Source organism: Mus caroli, unplaced genomic scaffold (genome assembly GCF_978045245.1).
Source record: "Mus caroli unplaced genomic scaffold, Mus_caroli_1 scaffold_2, whole genome shotgun sequence".
Classification (NCBI taxonomy): Eukaryota; Metazoa; Chordata; class Mammalia; order Rodentia; family Muridae; genus Mus; species Mus caroli.
Window position 1 is genome coordinate 68,618,528 of NW_028227257.1, and position 12,737 is coordinate 68,631,264.

At 35.8% G+C, this 12,737-nt stretch overlaps 2 protein-coding genes across 2 annotated transcripts; both read left to right on the top strand.

The window, feature by feature from the left end:
• Positions 1-750: 750 nt before the first annotated feature.
• LOC110289456 (olfactory receptor 4F3/4F16/4F29-like) lies at positions 751-1,728 on the top strand. The gene has a single exon (XM_021155666.2). The coding sequence runs from the start codon at positions 766-768 to the stop codon at positions 1,726-1,728; it is 963 nt and encodes a 320-aa protein (XP_021011325.1). The 5' UTR covers positions 751-765.
• A 9,736-nt stretch (positions 1,729-11,464) lies between these two features.
• On the top strand, positions 11,465-12,403 carry LOC110289476 (olfactory receptor 4F3/4F16/4F29-like). The gene has a single exon (XM_021155693.1). The coding sequence runs from the start codon at positions 11,465-11,467 to the stop codon at positions 12,401-12,403; it is 939 nt and encodes a 312-aa protein (XP_021011352.1).
• Positions 12,404-12,737: the final 334 nt, after the last annotated feature.

Here is a 12,737-nt window from a genome sequence, read left to right on the forward strand (position 1 = left end):
TTACAGATCTAGTCTTGACTTTAGTATTTAAAACATCTTTATACTTTTTTAAATGGATGTGTTAATTTACATTGTCATCAACAATTTGATTATATAACATTAAAGGTTGAATGTAGTTGTGAAGTGATAGAACAAAACAAATTGTAAACTTTGCTTTTAAATCTTCCTCATAAAGGTTCATTTAAAAATTGTGTATGTGTCTTTGTGCCCAAGTTTATGCTCTATGCTTGTGGAAACCTCATGGAAATTAGGAGGTATTTTTTGATTCTCGGGACTTGAATTTCTTACAGCTAGAACTGCTGTAAGCTGCTTGACGTGGCTGCCAAGAACAAAGCTAAGGTCTTTTGCAATAGTTCCAAGTGTTCTTAACGGATGAGTCATTTCTCAAGGTCCAAATATCCTTTAAAAAACAGCCATTAAGGTGGGGAGGATATGGGGGACTTTTGGGATAGCATTGGAAATGCAATTGAGGAAAATATGTAATAAAAAATAATAAAAATTAAAAAAAAACAGCCATTAAACCTTGTTTTCTTTTGAGTTTTTGATGAAAGATTTTGTTATAGGTATTTAATCATACTTTAAACTGATTTATGATTTTTTGTTATTAGTTGTGTTTCGAACTTGCTCACATCTTTGTATTCAGTTTAGTTGCAATGGTATAGTAAAAATAGTTTTAGAACTTGAAGATTCTCCTATTCTCTTTATACAATTATAATGTACAGTTTCTCCCATTTTCTCCCTCAGGTATCACTACCCACAAAGCCAATGGAAGGCATGAATCAGTCTATGGTGTCAGAGTTTGTGTTCCTGGGACTCACCAGCTCTTGGGACATCCAACTATTCCTTTTTGTCTTCTCTTCCATGTTTTATGTAGCAAGTATGACAGGAAACTCTCTCATTGTCTTCACTGTAGCATCTGACCCTCATTTACACTCTCCAATGTACTTTCTGTTGGCTAACCTGTCTTTTATTGACTTAGGTGTATCTTCTGTTATTTCCCCCAAGATGATTTATGATCTCTTTAGAAAGCATAAAGTCATCTCTTTTAGAGGTTGTGTCACTCAAATCTTCTTCATTCATTTCATTGGTGGTGTGGAGATGGTTTTACTCATAGCCATGGCCTTTGACAGATATGTGGCCATATGTAAACCTCTTCATTACCTAATTATTATGAGCCCAAGGATGTGCATCTTGTTTATAGTGGCCTCCTGGGTGGTTGGCTTTATGCATTCTCTGGTTCAACTGGCTTTTGTAGTAAACTTACCATTCTGTGGACCAAATGTGCTGGACAGTTTCTATTGTGACTTTCCCCGGTTCATCAAACTTGCCTGTATAGACACATACAGACTGAAATTACTGGTCTTAGTCAATAGTGGATTCATGTCAGTTGGGTCCTTCTTCATATTGATCATTTCCTATATTGTCATTATATTTATTGTCCATAAACACTCTTCAAGTGGTTCCTCCAAGGCTTTGTCTACACTTTCAGCTCATGTTATGGTGGTTGTCTTATTCTTTGGTCCTGTGATGTTCATCTATACATGGCCTTCTTCTTTCACACATTTGGATAAATTTCTACCTATATTTGATGCAATCATCACTCCCTTTCTGAACCCAGTGATCTATACATTCAGGAATCAAGAAATGAAAATGGCAATGATGAGAGTACTTAGACAGATAATAGGTTACAGACAAATTGTTAAACACTTGCACTCTGATCAGTCTTAACTAAATATAGATGTTCATTGTTAACCAATTTCTGAGAAAAATAATTTCTTGCCTATTTTGATATGTGTATTCATGATCATATATGTTACTTTGTCTTATATGTAGTAAGGAATAACAGGAATTGCATTTATTTATATAGCAAAAATACAGCAAGTCTAAATTTGTACAGACAAATATCTTTCTGAAGGAAGCTCTTAGACATAGAAGAGGGAATATTTTAAGGTCTTCAGGTATAGGATCATTTTTTACTCTTCTTTTCAAATAATTTATTTTTAAAGTTATGTGTGTTTGTATGTTACATGAGTACATGCAAATACAAGTGCCCCAAAATACTTGTCAGCAGACTTCAAGAAATCTCAAAGATTATTCGTTGGGACTGATTTGACTACATTCATAGAGAAAAGGATTGTTCAACATATGTTAATCAATAAATGTTCTTTGGTACATAAATAGTCTCAAACTCAGGATTGCATCTGTAAAGACAGAGGCAGCCTTTAACAAAATTCATCACTTCATAAAAAATCATGAATGTGCTAATGTTCGAAGGAAGATTTCTCAACATAAATGTGCTCTGTAAATCTATAGCCAACATTATGCTAAATGGGGAAAAATTTGAAACACAGTACTTAAAATCAGAAGAATCATACTCTCTGTGCCATTATTCAATGTAGCAATTGGATTATTAGCTAAAGCAGTAAGAGAACAGAAAGTGCAGAAACAGAGAGAACAGAACAAATGGACATAAAACTCTGAAGCTGTCAAAGGAAAAAAAATTGGTTATTTTTATTGTGATAAAATTCTATGACCAAAACCAGCTAAAGGGATATTTTATTTTGGCATATGGTTCTAGAGGTGATGTCCACAACAGCAAGGAAAGTATTGCAGTAGGTGTTGGATGAGGAAACTGGCTAATCATATTGCCAGTCAAATACACAGAGTAGAGACTGAGCTGGAAGTAAGGTGAGGCTATAAACGATCAAAAACCACCTCCAGAAATGCACTTCTCCAGAAAAAGTCTATATTCCAAGAGTCCTATAACTCTCCAAAGAGCACCAATTACTAACCAAATGTTCAAATACATGAGCTGAAGGGGAGTCTGTTTTTCAGTCAAATCACCATAGTAGTATAAAATATAGGCTAGGGAAGTATTTCCTAAATAGGACTCTGGTTTCTCAGGGAATAAAGCCAACAATTGACAAGTATGTCTTTACAAAATTAAGAAGCTGAAGGGCAGAGAAAATTGTCAATTGAGTGAAGAGGTAGTCTACTACATGGGAAAAGGATTTCCCATCTATATATCTGACAGAATATTCCTATTTAGATTATATAAAGACTTGAGATTTTTATGAAGAAAACAACCCAATAAAAATAAGCTAAAGACTCCACTGGGGCCTGGCAAACACAGAAGTGGATGCTCATAGTCAGCTAGTGAATGGATCACAGGGCCCCCAATGGAGGAACAACATTATGAACTAACCAGTACCCCGGAGCTCTTGACTCTAGCTGCATATGTATCAAAAGATGGCCTAGTCGGCCATCACTGGAAAGAGAGGCCCATTGGACATGCAAACTTTATATGCCCCAGTACAGGGGAATGCCAGGGCCAAAAAAAAAAAAAATGGGAATGGGTGGGTAGGGAAGTAGGGGGAGGGTATGGGGGACTTTTGGGATAGCATTGGAAATGTAATTGAGGAAAAGATGTAATAAAAAATATAAAAAAATAAGCTAAAGAGCTAAATAGCAAGTTCTCAAGGGAAACGTTACAAATGTTAGTAAATATTTTGGAGGATATGGATCCTGAACAATCCATCTTCTTTAACAGGGCTAATCTCCAAGTAGTGGGATTGGGACACCAACACAGCCACAAAACTTTAGACCCACAATCTCTCCTGCCTGCAAGATGCCCTTGGGCAATGCTTGCTCAGCGTTTGTGGGACTGACCAACAGATGAGTGGTCTAACTTAAGGCCTAAACCATAAGTAGGAGCTCATGCCTTGCATTGCCTGGATGGCCAGGAACCACAAAATGTTGATAGCCCAGAGTCCTAGGGTAGAACTACATATGACTGACAAAAAGACAAAAAGTCAATAAAATGATTTTTAATGACATTCTGCAATACTCATAGATTGGCATCTAGCCTAGTAATCATCTGAGAAGCTCCTTCCAGCAGCTGATGAAAACAGATGTAGAAACTCACAGCCCAACATTATGTAAAACACAGGGCCTCTGGAATCCTATAGAAGATGGGGAGGAGGGATTGTATAAGGCAGTGGGGTCAAGGATACCAAGAGAATACAGCCCACAGAATCAACTAAGCAGGGTCCATAGGGATTCTTAGGGACTGAAGTGGCAATCATAGAGCCTGCATGGGTCTGTGTTTTGACAGCTGCCTACAAGCTGTGGCTATTTAGCTTGAGTTTTTTTGTGAGATTTCTAGTAGTGGGAGTGAGGTATCTCTTACTCATTTGCAGGGTCTGCACATGGGGACCCTTTTCCTTATGCTGAGTTGTCTCTTCTAGCCTTTATATGAGGGTTTGTGCTTAGTCTTATCTCATTTTTTTTCTTTTTCCAATTTTTATTAGGTATTTTCTTTATTTACATTTCAAATGCTATCCCGAAAGTCCCCTAAACCCTCCCACACCTCATTCCCCTATATACCCACTCCCACTTCTTGGCCTGGTATTCCCCTGTACTGGGGCATATAAAGTTTGCAAGACCAAGGGGTCTCTCTTCCCAATTAAAACCATCCAGTGGAAAAAAAGACAGCATTTTCAACAAATGGTGCTGGCACAACTGGTGGTTATCATGTAGTAGAATGCGAATTGATCCATTCTTATCTCCTTGTACAAAGGTCAAGTCTAAGTGGATCAAAGAATTCCACATAAAACCAGAGACACTGAAACTTATAGAGGAGAAAGTGGGGGAAAAGCCTCAAAGATATGGGCACAGGGGAAAAAAATTCCTGAATAGAACAGCAATGGCTTGTGCTGTAAGATTGAGAATTGACAAATGGGACCTCATAAAATTGCAAAGCTTCTGTAAGGCAAAAGACACTGTCAATAAGACAAAAAGGCCACCAACAGACTAGGAAAGGATTTTTACCAATCCTAAATCAGATAGGGGACTAATATCCAATATGTACAAAGAGCTCAAGTAGGTGGACTCCAGAAATTCAAATAAGCCCATTAAAAATGGGGTACAGAGCTAAACAAAGAATTCTCAACTGACGAATACCGAATGGGTGAGAAGCACCTGAAAAAATGTTCAACATTCTTAATCATCAGGGAAATGGAAATCAAAACAACCCTGAGATTCCACCTCATACCAGTCAGAATGGCTAAGATCAAAAATTCAGGTGACAGTAGATGCTGGCGAGGATGTGGAAAAACACTCCTCCATTGCTGGTGGGATTGCAAACTGGTACCACTCTGGAAATCAATCTGGTGGTTCCTCAGAAAATTGGACATAGTACTACCGGAGGATCCAGCAATATCTCTCCTGGGCATATATCCAGAAGATGTTCCAACTGGTAATAGGAACACATGCTCCACTATGTTCATAGCAGCATTTTTTTATACCCTGTATCATAAGAGGCCTGTCCTTTTCTAAAGGGAAACAGGGAGGTGGATCTTAGGAAGAATGAAGGCGGGAGGGTGTGAGGAGGAAGGGAGAGAGGGGAGATTGTGTTTGGGATGTATTGTATGAGAGAAGAGTATAGAAAAAGAAAACAAACATTTAAAAATGTTCAACATCATTAGCTATTAGGGAAATGCAAATTAGAACTACTTTGAGATTCCATTTCACTCCAGTCAGAATCCTTATTATCAAGAAATAAAATGACAATAGCTCTTAGTGAGAATGTAATGAAAGTGGCATGGTTGTTGGGGTTATAGATGCAGTAGCTATGGAAATCAGTGTGGAAGTATCTAAAAAGTACTGACTAGAGTTCCTAGCACTGGAAGGACTATGCACACTACTGCAGGAGAAAAGTAGTAATCAATTTCTCCTAGCCACAAGCCCTGTCAGTTACATTAGTGACCACCTGAAAGATAAACCCGTTGGTGCAATAGTAACACAAATGTCATGGAGAAAAAAGTCACTATTTTAGTGGATATAATACCCGCTCCATGGTATAGAACTCATACCTGACACTGTTAACTATGTTAAGAATGTGAGACTACATAGACTATAGACCCCATTGAAAAATATATTACAGTTATTCTGCTATCTAAATGTCTCTTAACAACATATGGCTATACCAATATGTTGAACAGTGCATCATTCAACTGTTATCAATGAAACTTCTTTTTGACGTAGAGTGCAATCTGCACAGATACCCACAACTGGACAACATGCAGAGAGAGAGACTTTGGATCACTCAGCTCTAAATGAGATGACTGTATCACACCTCTCCCCTCAGGGCTCAGAGATCTAAGTGGAAGGGGAGACAGAAAGATGATAATAATCAGAGGTTGGTGGATGACTCTAAGGAGACAGCTTGTTTCCAGACACAGAAGGAACTCAGAAACTACAATAAAATGCACAATATCTGTACAATTTTAAACCATAAAACATCCCATCAGAAAGAAGGGAAAGTGGGTACAAGTTTCTGTACCCAAGAAGCTATTTGCAATTGATAGTTGTTGGGACAGGGAAAATCAGTTTCCCCTAGTGAAGTGACACTGGATATGTGACCTCAGAGAGGGCTTCATGCTCAGAAATAGTTGGCTGTACAAAACAGGCTCCATGTTTTTGTTGTTGTTACTTTTTTGGTGTTTATTAAAGCTTTTTGCTTGTACTATGGTTGGTTTTTTAAAGACAGGGTATGGATATGAAGTTGGGTGGGGTAATGGGGAGCAGTTGAAGTTGGAGGGGGGAAAGAATGTGACAAAATATATTATATGTAAAGTCTAAACAATAAATTAAGAAAATAAAAAAATTAAAACTAGAACTACCATATTACTAGCTTTACCACTCATGGCTGTATACCCAAAGGATTTTGTTTTAGTTACTTTTCCATTTATATTAGATGAAACTTGACAATCAACTCAACTTCTAGAAGAAAGTGGTTATTTGGAGTTATAGTTACAGAGAAGTAAGCATTCATGATGGCAGAGCAGAGTGCGTGGTGACTGGTTCTAAGAACTTACATCCTTAGTGTAAGTACAAAACAGAGAGAGTACTAGGAAAGGTGAAAGACTTTGACCCCTCAGAGCCCACTCCAGTAACATATTTCTACCAGCTAGGGCATACCTTCAAAACCTACCCAAAAATGCCACCAAATATTCAAAAAATTAAGCAAAAGGAGGATATTATTTCAATGACCACATACTATATTCTACTACATAGATATATTTTTTCACATTTATTGCTGTTCTATTTACAATAGCTAGAAAACGGAATGAGCCACAGATAAACAGATGAATAGATAATGAAAATGTGTTACATATACACAATAAAATTTTAGTCTGCACAAAACAATAGAGTTATGAGGGTGAACATTTTTATAATTAATAATATATATATATATTTTATAAAGGATGGCTTATGTGGAGGTGAAGAGTCAACTCTCCAGAATCATTTCCTTCCTTCCACAGGTGGCTTCTCAGAATCAAACTCAGGTCCTCATGCTTGATAGTAAGTGCCTTTATCCATTGAGTGAACTCATTGACCCTGAATATTTCTAATCCATTGGCTATAGTTAATTTTGGGAAAATATTTACCCTGTAGTAAGAAATAATTGCAATGAGTAATTTTCAATTTATTGTATACAAGTAGTTTAATGAGACCAATGTGACTCTTATTTCCCTCTATCTCCATAGTATCTGAGTTTCAGAGTTCTTTGGCCACACTGACCAAAACCAACAGTTCTCGAGAAAGAAAAATCCTGTAAGCATGAGCTCATTCAAAGCTCTCATGAGTTTGCTGTGTCTCTTGGTCAGTGGCCTCTTGAGGTGTATATAATTAGCTTCATATATTCCTAATGGAAGATTCCATGTGGTATTATGTGAGAGGACACAGGGAAACCTGACTCTGCTAAGATGTTGTTGTTCCCATTCAGGTAAATTATATGGATGGAAATAAACTTAGCAGTGCTTAACTGGATTATTCTAAGATGTTAGTTTGTGACTGGAATTGCTGTGGACTTGAATCACATTCTAAAGTTGTCAAGGAAGTCTAGAGCAAATTGGAGAACAGTCATGAAAAGGAAGTGAACATCACAGGAGAAAAATTGTAACAATAATCAATGTATACAAAGACCATGAATTTGATTTGTAAAAGTTAAGGAGAGGTATATAGAAGGGATTGGGGGGAGGAAAGGGAAGAGAAAAATGATGCCATTTAGCAGGAGATTAGGTTCTCATTTTATCATTTCTGAGTGTAGAACAATTGATTGATGCATAAATTTCACACAAATGACAAAGTTCTTTGGTCTTTTCTAGTACTATTTATATTCCCCTAAGTATAGTATTGTGGTCCTAGCTCAAAGGCAGTCAGTTGTTTAGCTTTTTCCAATATTTCAGTAGACAGGTTTTTTTAATTTTTGAGATTATGATATAATTACATCAATTAAAATCAACTGTTCTTTGATAATAAATGCATTAAGTTTATATTTTAAATTTGATTTATTTATAAGACAATAAATATGGATATTGAAATATACTTTTAAATAACAGTTAATACATCTTGGACCTTTGTTTTTGGTGTTCTCTGTTAACTGACATTCACTTTTAAAATTAATTTATCTCATATGTTTAACATTATTATAGACAAGTTAAAGAAAGTAAAATGATAACATTTATTGCAAAACCACATTTGGAATAGTTGGTTTTTGAGTGAACGATTCTAATATTTGTTTTAGTCTTAAAGTTAAACATAAAACAATGTTTTAGTTTGTTCAGTAAAGAAACAATGGAAAAACAAAAAACCAATAAATGATACCAAGCCTAAGATATTTAATCATTTAGCCTGATATTAAACTGTCAGTAGCTAAAGTATGGTATTACTCTTGGCTTTTGAATTGAAAGCCCTATTCTGTCTACTGTTCTGTTATAATTCTTTAAATAAAACAAAACCCTTCAATATAATGAGATAACTTTGCAGAGGTTTAACCACATAGTTACTACTACATGATGCCATCTTGCAGGAGATTCAGGTCAATTTAGAATAATTTCAGGGCTGTGATTTATATATCATGTCTAGTACTTCAAGACTGATACTCAAGTTTGTGTATTTGATTTTGTCATGATGTCAATTGTTAAAGAAATATCTTGAAATGATGCAAACTGATAACTGTTTGACAGAATTCAAATACATATAAATCTACTTTTGGGGGAGTTAGTATTATGTCCAGTTAACTCAATTAAAGGATAATATATTAATATTTATATTTTACAGTAAAACTTCATGGTAATAAAAACCATTTCACAAACCTTGGGGTTATATGTTTTGCAGCGATGAGAAGTCAAAAGTAATATACTACAATCCTGAATAATGTCTGTTGTCATTGCCATGTAGATCAACATGGATAGTTGAAGAACAGTGAGTAGTTTTTTTGGTTTGTTTGTTTGCTTTTTTGTTTTTGTAATTGAACTGATAACACATTACTCTTCAAATGAAAATTTAAAAATTTGGATGGATTGTTGTCTTTGTTGTTGGCTAATCTTCCATGTTATGAGGAACACCTCTGAACTGGTTCTAGTTTGAAAGTAGAGGATATTGAATTCAACAATATTGTAACACCACTACATGACTGGCAGCAAACTTTCCTTGATCACAATTTCAAAATACAAATGAGCTTAATAAGAATCTTTTCTCCTCCAGTTTTTATGAAAGACAGTTAACAAAAAGGTGCTGTATATATTAATGGTGTACAATGAGGTGTTTTATAGATGTGCATATATAAAATATAAAAACATGTAAATATATGTGAATGGTGTATAATGATTAAGTCAATCTAATTAGCATATTGACCACTCATACTTATTCAGAATATGAATGTTGAAGTTTTACCTTTCTAATTTTCATGTAGGCACTACTTTAAAAAAATAAAAACAATATAGTGACCACATTGTACAACGAATTTCCAGAAACTACCCATACTAATTGCATATTTTCCCCTTTGACAAAAATCTTCAATTTAATCTTTCTGCCCTATCCTATTTGCTCATGGTAAACTGTCACACTCCCTGATTCTATGAATATAAAATGTTTAGAGTTCACTCTAAGAGAGATATTTCAGTTTTTGACTTTCTGTGTCTCTTTAACTTCAGTTAGCACAAAGACTTCTAGGCTGCTCATGTTAAAAGAAAAATATGATTTCTTTTCTTTGAAGGGGGCAAAGAATAGTCTTTGTGTCAAAGCACGCATGTGTTTGTGTGTTTGTGTGTGTGTGTGTGTATGTGTGTGTATGTTATCTGCTAATCTATCATTTAACAATTCTTATACATGTTGTTCTTTATTTGTAAATATAATTTCTTTTGGATATATATTCTTCAAATTAGAGTTGCTATATCACATGGCACTTTATGATTTAAATTTAAATAATTACTTTTATTCTTAGTTTTGTATGTATATGTAATTGTGGTAAATGAATATAGTCTATATACACTTGATGTTTGTGTATGTTCATGTATGTGTTTGTGCAATATTACATACATGTGTTTCTTGGATGCCATAAGACAATACCCTGGCTTCTACACTCTCATTCTCCACTTTATTCCTTTCAGACAGGGTCTTTTACTGAGCCTTGATCTAGTCTGGCAGCCCACAGGCTCATGTGGTACTTTTATTTCCACCTCTCACAACACTGTGTGTACAGACACACACAGCCACAGTAAGATTGTTATTGGATGTTGGGAATCTAAGCATAGGTTCTCATGATCACACAGCCAACACTGTTATTAATCAAACCATCTCTCTAGCATGGTACTTTTTATTTTTGGTTATTTTCCTTTTTATCTCTAACTTTTATTTCTCTACTTAAACTTCTACAACCTCATTATGAATTGTGGTGTTGAGGATCAAATATAGGACTTTACTCATCTTTAGTTTTAATTCATTGGACAATCAACTCAGTCTCGTAGCAGAATTTTCCCCCTATTATTTCAAATATTAATGCAACAAGCAGCCTGTGATTGGGCAGTGGAGAAGGTAGGAAGATGGAGAAAGAGAAAGCCAGTTCAGATCCTGCATGGTGTTAAATAGCCACAGGTAGCTATGAATATCATAAAAGGATAGAATGATTGGGATAACTTGTCCAATCTAGGTGGGCAGCTTGTATTATTATCAATAGGCTTTAAAGTTATTTTTTGGGTGACTTGTAAATTGAGCATTTATTGATATATAAAACTGACTGATAATTATAAGCATCTAGAGTTTTGATTGACTGGGTTAAGGGGATTTGTGACAAATAGCCACAAGGGGTGGATGGCTGGGAATGTACAAGCAGGTCTGAGGTAGGTGAACTGGAGCTGGGAAGAACACCGAATGGGATTAGTCATGGAGGAGGTGAGACTGAGACCACAGGGGCAAAGAGTAGCTAGGGATAGCATAGGATGGTGCCATTTTTTTAATACTTCCCACAACACAGTCTACATTTTTACATTTTTGAAGTACTGTCACTAATGATGCCCAGCACTTATTTATATATATGCAGGAAGTATATTACACTAATATAATTATAATTTATAGTTTCTTCTGTTTTTTCCTTCAGGAATCACTGCCAACACAACCAATGGAAAGAGTGAATCAGTCTGTGGTGTCAGAGTTTGTGTTCCTGGGACTCACCAACTCCTGGAGTATTCAACTATTTCTCTTTGTGTTCTCCTCCATGTTTTATGTGGCTAGCATGATGGGAAACAGCCTCATTGTGTTTACTGTGGCATCTGACCCTCACTTACACTCTCCCATGTACTTTCTTTTGGCTAACCTCTCTTTCATTGACTTGGGTGTTTCTTCTGTTTCTTCTCCAAAGATGCTTTATGACTTATTCAGAAAGCACAAAGTCATCTCCTTTACAGGTTGTGTTACTCAAATATTTTTCATTCATGTCATTGGTGGTGTGGAGATGGTGTTGCTCATAGCCATGGCCTTTGACAGATATGTGGCCATATGTAGGCCTCTTCATTACCTGACCATTATGAGCCTGAGGACATGCATCTTGTTTTCCGTGGCTGCCTGGGTGGTTGGCCTTATGCATTCTCTGATTCAACTGGCTTTTGTAGTAAACTTACCATTCTGTGGACCAAATGTGTTGGACAGCTTCTACTGTGACCTTCCTCGGTTTATCAAACTAGCCTGCATAGACACTAACCAGCTGGAATTCATGGTCACAGTCAACAGTGGGTTCATCTCTGTGGGTTCCTTCTTCATACTGATCATTTCATATATTGTCATCATAATCACTGTGCAAAAACATTCTTCAAGTGGTTCCTCTAAAGCCCTGTCTACTCTTTCTGCTCACATCACTGTAGTGTTCTTATTCTTTGGTCCTTTGATATTTTTCTATACCTGGCCATCTCCTTCCACACACCTTGATAAATTTTTGGCCATATTTGATGCAGTTATCACTCCGTTTCTGAATCCTATAATCTATACATTTAGAAATCAAGAAATGAAGGTAGCAATGAAGAGAGTATGCAGACAACTAGTTAGTTATAGGAAAACTTCCTAAATGTACTATGGAGTGTCTTCTGTAATGTAGAATTTTATTGTTTATCAACCTGAAAAACATGTGCATATGTATACACATATATTTCACATATGAATTATATAGGTATATTTTTTCATCTACTCAGGCAGGAACAATCTTTCCTGAAAACAGAGAACTACATGTATTTGTAAAGCAAAGATTATAATAATCTTCAACCTACATTCCCAAGGAATGATGTTTATTTAAAGTCACTGATGCATTAAATGCTCTAGAACAAGGAAACTTTCTCTTTCCTTTTTCATTTTTTATTTGAAAATTTCATATATGAATATTACATTAAAATAATTTCTCCTCT

Bases quoted from the DNA above. Each gene is read 5' to 3' on its own strand.
- LOC110289456 (XM_021155666.2), top strand. From the start codon at position 766: ATGGAAGGCATGAATCAGTCTATGGTGTCAGAGTTTGTGTTCCTGGGA.
- LOC110289476 (XM_021155693.1), top strand. From the start codon at position 11,465: ATGGAAAGAGTGAATCAGTCTGTGGTGTCAGAGTTTGTGTTCCTGGGA.